This window comes from Mustela nivalis (assembly GCF_964662115.1).
Source record: "Mustela nivalis genome assembly, chromosome: 9".
Lineage (NCBI taxonomy): Eukaryota > Metazoa > Chordata > Mammalia > Carnivora > Mustelidae > Mustela > Mustela nivalis.
Window position 1 is genome coordinate 26,737,964 of NC_139028.1, and position 9,279 is coordinate 26,747,242.

Here is a 9,279-nt window from a genome sequence, read left to right on the forward strand (position 1 = left end):
TCACAGAAGTTATTAGCAAGTTGTTCTTGTTAAGAAAATACCTTTATTTAATTTATGGATTTAGCACTATGTAGGCATCACTAAAGAACATATTGTTTAGTTTTTTTCTGGATTTGAAATTTGTTTAAATAAACTCATCCATGATTGCCTTTATTCCCTTCAAACTTGTATTTGAGATTCATTGATTTTGGTGCATGTGGTTGAAAATTTATCTTTTATTATTTCTTTATTCGTTCTACTATCCTAAGGCATGTTTTGTAGTTGGGGTCTACTTTATGAGAATGTAGGGCACTGTGATGTAGAAAAACAAAGAGTTATGTCCAAGTGTAGACGACTGTGAGTTTTGTCTTCTCTAAGTGTGGTGGGGTGGGGAGGTTCTTTGACTAGATTCTTTTCTCACAGTCTTTTTTAAAAAATTTTTTAAATTTTTTATTTATTTTCAGCGTAACAGTATTCATTGTTTTTGCACCACACCCAGTGCTCCATGCAATCCGTGCCCTCTATAATACCCACCACCTGGTTCCCCCAACCTCCCATCCCCAGCCCCTTCAAAACCCTCAGATTGTTTTTCAGAGTCCATAGTCTCTCATGGTTCACCTCCCCTTCCAATTTACCCCAACTCCCTTCTCCCCTTGTCCTCCATGCTATTTGTTATGCTCCACAAATAAGTGAAACCATATGATAATTGACTCTCTCTGCTTGACTTATTTCACTCAGCATAATCTCTTCCAGTCCTGTCCATTTTGCTACAAAAGTTGAGTATTCATCCTTTCTGATGGAGGCATAATACTCCATAGTGTATATGGACCACATCTTCTTTATCCATTCATCCGTTGAAGGGCATCTTTGTTCTTTCCACAGTGTGGCAACTGTGGCCACTGCTGCTATGAACATTGGGGTACAGATGGCCCTTCTTTTCACTACATCTGTATCTTTGGGGTAAATACCCAGTAGTGCAATTGCAGGGTCACAGGGAAGCTCTATTTTTAATTTCTTGAGGAATCTCCACACTGTTCTCCAAAGAGGCTGCACCAACGTGCATTCCCACCAACAGTCTTGATCTTCACTTTTAAGTCTTTAATCTGCCTGGAACTGACTTTTGTTTGTGATGACTTAAGAATTCAATTTCCTTCTACTGAAAAAAATATGAATATCCAGCTAATTATTCTAGCATCATTTGTTTACTATTTCAAAATATCCTCCTGTCCTGCAATGCTTCTCTAATCTGGCCTCCACTGACCCCAAACTCCCAGGATTCATGCTTTTGTGCAATCAGGTCCCTGGATTTAGTGACTTGATTTTAGTGAATACAATGTGGCTGAGGTAATGGGACATAATTTTCAAAATTACATTATAAAAGAGTATGGCTTCAATCTTGGATGCACTTGCTCTATTTTGTAGTGATAGGATTGACAGTCATGGGAGAGGCCAGCTGCTATGTTGCAAGGCAGTTCTATGGACAGGTCTCAGGTCTACCAATAACCATGTGAATAAGCTTGGAAGCAAATCCTTCTCCAGCGAAGCCTGTAGCCTCAAGCAATTGTCTGCAACCTTAGGAGAGACTGAGCCAGGGGCACCCAGTTAAACTGTGTCTGGATTCTTGACCCAAATAAACCATGAGGTAATAAATGTCAATTATTTTAAGCCACTAAGATTTAGATTAATAGGTTATACAATAGAAAGTAAAACATATGACTATTCACATTTTCTATTTTTTTTAAAGATTTTATTTATTTATCCAACAGAAAGAGACACAGCAAGGGAGGGAACACAAGCAGGGGGAGTTGGAGAGGGAGAAGCAGGCTTCCTGCTGAGCAGGCAGCTGATGCGGGACACTATCCCAGGACCCCAGGGATCATGACTTGAATTGAAGGCAGCAGCTTAATGACTGAGCCACCCAAGCACTCCATTTCTATTTCTTTCTTGAGTCTGTTTTGATAAGATGTATCTTTATAAGTTTTTGTCCAGTTTATCACAGTTTTCAAATTTATTGAAAATAAACTTTTATATGTGCCTTTTCTCTTTTGTCCAGTAGTCATTTTTACTGAGGTATGTCCCTTAGTCTTTTCAGAGAACCAGATTTTAGCATTGCTGATCCCTTTTCCTTTTGCTTTTTCTATTTTATTCATTTATTTATTAACTAATTAATTTATCTACTTTAGTTCTTTGAAAACTATAATCCTCTTGTACATGAAAGATGAATAATTCTCACATTTCAAAATATCTGGTCTCGAGGGGCAAGGTTCTTGACATCCTTCATAGGAAAGAAATTTCTAATTCAGCAAACATGTCATGTGCCTAGTTGTATAAATTCTTAATAAATATATGTTGTTTAATACATTAATATAATTCTGGAAAAATCATGTGGGGAACAAGTCCTCGTTCAGGGAAGCCATCTTTGCCAATTAACAAAACTGCTTGTTGGAGAGTCTAATCATGGAAATTGTATTTCCAAATCAAAATATTAGAAAACAGCATCTGAAAAGTAAGAGAAGAGCTATGGAGAACAATTTGAAATAAAGCATTTGAAACTGGATATTTAAAAGCCTGAGATATATAGTTGTTGCTTCTCATTCTTTTTTTTTTAATTTTTTATTTTTTATAAACATATATTTTTATCCCCAGGGGTACAGGTCTGTGAATCACCAGGTTTACACACTTCACAACACTCACCAAAGCACATACCCTCCCCAATCTCCATAATCCCACCCCCTTCTCCCAAAACCCCTCCCCCCAGTACCCTGAAACTGAGGAAATGCTTTCTGCATATATCCTAAGATTGAGCTGTACCTCTCTGCCTTCATCTCACTTCCCTAGATCAACCACAGGAATAGAAGGTATAGATGCGGTTCTATCTTGTTCACGTCCATAGTAATGCCACATGGGGATATATTAGCATATTCCTTTTTAACTAGATCATTTACTTACTTCTAATTACTTCCTTTGTGCAACAATCCCCTTGAATCAGAATTCACTCAGGAATGGGATCCCAGAGGCCTCCAAGGGCATTTAAATTTCCACATAAAGAGAAAGAATAACTTTTTGTGTCTTGAAAGAAATCTTTGCAGAAGACAGAGGTACATTCAGCTTTATGTCATTTAACTTGAGTTTATTTCACCAAGAAAGAACTTTCCAGATCATAGGAGGAGATCCCTGACCCTGGTTTACCATGTGATATCAAAGGAAAATTTGGGAAGAAAATCCTAGAGAGTCAAATGGTGAAAGAATCAAACTTCTTCCTTGTAAGTCACATAAGTGCCATCTTCATCTCTTTCTTTGTGGCTTCTTGTTTGTTTCTCATATGTGTCATGGAGAGGAGAACTTGGGAGTCCTTGGTTTATAAATGGTCTCAGAGTCCACAGTGACTAACCACAAGAATAGGTCATTATTTGTTTGGTTTGTCTTTCAACTCATCATGTTGGCCAACCAACTCAAAAACTCAATTCTTATTACTGTCCTATATAACCAGGGGTTTGGACTTGATTCAAAATAATTAAAAGACTGGATGTTCCAAATCAGTCTTCACCTGGATACCTTTGGTCCAATTCTTTCTGTAATGTGTGACTCCTCTTGATAAACATCCAGAACTTTGGGGGGAGCAGTATAGATTATGTGTAGCTCTTATCTTAGGTTTGGTCACCTTTTAGAGTACAATTCAGAACCACATGCCATGAAGGTAAACAGAAAAATTCTAAATATTCAGAAAAATAGGGCCCAACAGGAACAAGTGTATGTTCATGCTTCTTTATAAGGCTGTGTATAGAGACAAATACCCGACAGTATCATACAAGTCCTTACACAAGACAAAACACTCAATATTATCCAGTTCTGCCAGTCATCGAGTGAATTATTTCACTACTTCATTCATCAAGCATTTATTAAGAACCTACTCTGTGCTAGACACTGTTTTCTGCACTGAGGATAGTGCAGTGCACATAAAGAAGTATTTATTCCCCTAGACTTCATATCTTAGTGGTATGTGGTGGTATGGGTGGTGGTGGGGGGGGACAGGTTGGTTTCCCACTGTTTACTAAGGAGGAGTAGGAACATTTTCAGAGCCTGATGACATCACCAAGAAAAACATGAATAACATGGAGGCAAAGCGTGACAAGGCTAGTAATGTCACAGTCCATCGCAGATACATACATCAGAAAGCCTGATGATGTCAGGAGAAAAAATTTAGATCCCTAATTCTGCAATTTCTAGCAATCTAAATCTAGGAGAGTTGCCTAGACTTTTTAATGCTCGGATGTTATCTTTTCTACAGATTTCTGTCAAAAACTTAACTGTGAGGGCTAACTGAACTGAAATCATGTTGCATAAGCGTTTTCAAGGTAAAGCGCTGACTGTCCAACACTTATGGCTTTCTGAAAAATCAGAGTGACAAAATATAATGTTAGTAGTAATGGCCCACAAATGTAGTGATTCTTGAGTTGTAGTTGATATCTTGATGTATGAAAAAGCCCCTGGTTGATTCTGAGGCTTCAATATCTTTCCTCTTTGAAGGACCACACATTTGTATGGGCCCTGTCCTTTCCTTTGAAAATCATTGCTCTAAGATGCCTTTTTTAAAAAGTATTTTTTTAATAAGGGATATCTGCATCTAGAATCAGTATAACAAAAATATATGGCACAGTGCCCATTAAGTTTCCTGTGGCAATTATATTCCAGTTAAAATGCCCTGGGATATGGGTCATCAGGAATTTTTCCTTAACTTTGAATCAAAATGCTGTTATTCCAACCACACATTTCATCTTCCCAGTAGGTTCACTGACATCAAGCCATCCATGTGCTCTGCTTCCTTTTCCTCCCCTAGGACTGTCTATCATGGAGAAGAAGAACGGCTCGGTGGTGACTGAATTCATCCTGTTGGGGATTCCACACACAAAGGGGCTAGAGACTATGCTTTTTGTCTTGTTCTTGCCCTTCTATGCCTGCACCCTGCTGGGAAATATGTCCATCCTCATGGCTATTCTTTCTTCCACTCGCCTTCACACACCCATGTATTTTTTCCTGGGGAACTTGTCTGTGTTCGACATGAGTTTCTCTTCTGTAACGTGTCCTAAAATGCTGCTGTACCTCATGGGACTGAGCCCACTCATTTCCTATGAGAACTGTGTCTCCCAGCTCTTCTTTTTCCATTTCCTTGGTAGCATTGAGTGCTTCTTGTATACGGTGATGGCCTATGACCGCTTCACTGCCATCTGTTACCCTCTGCGCTACACAATTCTTATGAGCCCTAGAATCTGCGGGGCCTTGGCTGTAGGCACATGGCTGTTAGGTTGTATCCATTCTAGTATCTTGACTTTGCTCACCTTCACTTTGCCATACTGTGGTCCCAATGAAGTGAATCACTTCTTTTGTGATATTCCAGCACTTTTGCCATTGGCCTGTGCTGATACATCCTTAGCCCAGAGGGTGAGTTTCACCAATGTTGGCCTGGTATCTCTCCTCTGCTTTCTCCTAATCCTTTTATCCTACACTGGCATCACCATCTCCATCCTGCATTCAACCGAGGGCCGCCGCCGGGCCTTCTCCACTTGCAGTGCCCACCTCATTGCCATCCTTTGTGCCTATGGGCCCATCATCACTGTCTACCTGCAGCCCACGCCTAACCCCATGCTGGGAACTGTGGTTCAAATTCTGATGAATCTGGTAGGTCCGATGCTGAACCCTTTAATCTACACCTTGAGGAATAAGGAAGTTAAAACAGCCCTGAAAATAATTTTGCACAGGACAAACCACATTCCTGAGAGTTAGTAAGAGTGGGTGGGTGGGTTGAGGGCATGGAATTTTTTCTGGCCTACATGCGAAATAAATATCCTTCTGGAATCCTCACATGGGACTTTTCAGCACACGCTGAAGGGCACAGTTCACTTTATCACATACTTCATCATTTTGTCTATTTTGGTTTTTTGCTTTACTTAAGTCAGTCTGGGTTGCTGTTGTTTTACCTTTCTTCTGTGGAGAACCTCCTGCCACTATAAGGAAGAAAGATGGCCTTTGCCCCTGAAGCATTTTGTCTACCTTTCCCAGCTCATGTCCCTCTAAACAGTATATGAGACCAAGTTTAAGAGGAAAGGCAATAAGCAGAAGAAAGGGATTTTAAATAACTAATTGAGAACTTGATAGGATCATCTCCCTTTCAATATGAACAGACTAAATGTCAGAGGCAAAATAAGATGTTTTCTCTGCCTCCTCAACTGCGTAAAAGGAGAATAACTTAGAACTTACCAGCAAAGATGTTTTCCTCTCCATCCCATGATTATCCTTATGTCTGTTTTCTCCACTTAAGCAAATACGATTAGCTTCCAACTAGGTAACAAAAGTGAAAGCTTTGTGACTAGTGTCCTAGACTAGATGTTTCCATTTTACTACCAGCTCATGGTGTGATTATGAGTGTGATAAAACAGTGGTTTTTATCAGGCCAGGTTATTAGACTGAAGCAGTGGTTTTCCAAGGAAGACTCAAAGAGCCCCGGGACCTCTGTGAATTTATTCTAAGACTTCCAAATTAAGTTCCGTTGTGTTCCTTGTTTCAGTTTGATGGAGAAACTGTGGAGGGAACGGCACTCTATGCTTTAACCCTCTTGTCTTTTTATTTCTTATTAGAAACAAAGTTTTCTGCCCCAACACCACTTTGGGTCTCCTTTCATCTGAGCTGTTCACTTTATTCAATAATTAGTTTCATAAAGAAGAATAGGGACTAGCAATGCCCAGAGATTTTCTCCATTCCCTCCCATGATATGCTCAAGCACTTGGAAATGTTTAAAGTAAAAGCAAGGTTTGCTTCAGGAATGCTAGAGTTCATGTTAAAACATTGACAAGATACATTTATTTAGCTCAGTCAATATTTCTTCTCTGATCCCCCAATTAGGAGATGGTGGACAGTCTGAAGCCTGACAGTCTATGACAGAACAATAAAATAAAGACTAGTGTTGTTCCTTAAAAAGGATTCAGATCCTGTGACTCCATTAACATTCTTACTACTATAATAAAACAAAGGAGGACACAAACTGTGTACATTGAGCCAACTTTAAAGTCTTCGTAAAGGTGTCCTCTAAATCATGTTGGTCAGAGCACCTGTTCCAAAGTACTTTATGTTTTCCATGCCTGGAATTCTGGCTTTAAAAAATGAACTGGGTGATGGACATTAAGGAGGGCACGTGATATAATGAGCATTGGGTGTTATATATGTTATATACAACTGATGAAGCACTAAATTCTACTTCTGAAACTAATAACAAAATAAATTTAAAAAATGAATATCCTCCCAAATTCTATATTATCTTTTCAAAAGCAAATTTCCCTGGTAGTAATGAGCTGATGTCTAGTGGAGAAAGAGCTATTTATGGTTGCAGAAAAGAGAAAAAAAAGGCAGTTCTCTAGGTTTCAATTTGGCTAAAGTTCAGCAGGGTATTTATTAAAAACTAATTAGTATTTAATACTAATATTAATTACTATTAATATTAAGTATTACTTAATAGTAATACTTAACTATACTATTACTATGTGTTTAAACATCTGTTTTTTAGCAGATACTATCTCATGCTAACTACGTCTATGAAGATGAATAAGGTGTCTGCCCTGAAGGATTCCACCACTTGATGTTAGAATCAGATATTAAAGAATCGTCCATAATAAAATGTGATGATACCAACAGAAAACACTTCTTAGGGCTTACCACATGCTAGGTATTTTCATAAGCATTTTTCCTACTAAGTATTATTATTAGTAGTAGTGTCTGTATTTTATCATGAGAAGCTAAGTAATTTTCCTAACTAATAAGTCACAAAACAAGAATTAAATGTCCTACCATCTGACTTCTTTTAATAACTGAATGACAACATCAGCACCATCAACACAGAGCAACTAAAAGCTCAGAGGAATGAGTGATTATTTCAACTTAGGGGTTTTTGGGAAGGCTTTGGAGAAAAGGTGCCATGTCAGCTAGGCTTCGAAGGATGAATAATGTGAGAGGATGAATAAATGTTAGACAGAGGGTTGGAAAGTACATAGACGTGCATAAAAGAGAAGGGGACATCTTGCAGAAGCAGGGATGAGTGATATGTGCATCATCTTTAGGGAAAACAAAATTGGTAGAATAGAGGGTGACTGGAAGCCTGAGTGGAAATGAGAAGAACAGCAGGGAGACAAAAGGGAATGATGGAAAGGAGATTAATCAAATTATCGAGTCTCATATCTAGGTAGGAATGTCCTATGTCCACGTTTACCAGGGGAATTTGTGCATGATTGTTAATGATGCCTACACACTCAAAAGTGCTCTGACTTGTGAGATAAATCATATGGATACCGAGGCCCAATCAAGGTGTGGAGGCTTAGTATGACCTATGTCTTTCTAGAACGTTTGCCAGTCCAGCCGGTGCCAAGCATACTGTAGGCCGGGCAGATCATGAACAGAGAGAACTCTGCTCTTTTATACTCTCATGGGAAGCACTTAACACTCACTAATCTTTGCACCATCAGCTGTAGGCTGGCCCACTCAGCTATGCAGCTCCTGGGACCCTTTGTCTTCCCTCATCTGAGCTCATGCAGCAATGCTGTGGTAGAGGTGGGACTGGATCGAAGCCATCTAGTTTCTCTGTCCTACATTCTGTCAAATAGAACCACTTAGATTTTTCTCAAATGTGAGTGACTAATGTTCTGTTTTTCCATGTTATTACATAGAGTTACATGTATCATAGGTTTTTAATTTTCCAATCAGTATCTATGCATGTTCATGTACATGAGTTGGTGTTTGTGACTTGAGATTGAGGGACGAACCACAGTGAAACTGCATGCCTCTCTGAAAATATGCTCCCAACTCAAAACTACAGCCATCACAAACGATCAGATAGAGAGGTGTTTTGTTTTATGAAGTGGAATGTCTCACAGTCAGCAGGGTGTGGTTGATACTTCGGCTTACAAGGCTTATGATCAGGAAGGTGCTGAGAATCTCCAAGTTATCTGCTCACAGACTTAGTGATCAATACTACTGAGTTTCTTCCAAACTTTTGCAGTCATGGGTCTGCGACCTCCAAACTTACTTATGCATCACCCCTTTCCACTCAATCAAAATTATTCTCAGCAACCTCCAAATAGACAGATATCAAGGCTTATCTCAAGGTTACCTTGCTCCTAGATTCTGTGATGCTACTTTATGATGGTTTGCTTCCAGTTCTCTGGTCAGACATCTTCTCTTTCCTGGATTAGCTTTTTTGGGGGTTTGGCCCATGTTCCCCTATTTAATCATTCCCCCAATAATCTCACCTAATGGAGT

At 39.2% G+C, this 9,279-nt stretch overlaps 1 protein-coding gene across 1 annotated transcript; it reads left to right on the forward strand.

Moving 5' to 3' along the window:
* Positions 1 to 4,827: 4,827 nt before the first annotated feature.
* LOC309841026 (olfactory receptor 10D3) lies at positions 4,828 to 5,760 on the forward strand (the record flags this gene model as incomplete). Its single annotated transcript, XM_082683829.1, has 1 exon — positions 4,828 to 5,760. The coding sequence occupies one exon, from the start codon at positions 4,828 to 4,830 to the stop codon at positions 5,758 to 5,760; it is 933 nt and encodes a 310-aa protein (XP_082539955.1).
* Between the last annotated feature and the right edge of the window lie 3,519 nt (positions 5,761 to 9,279).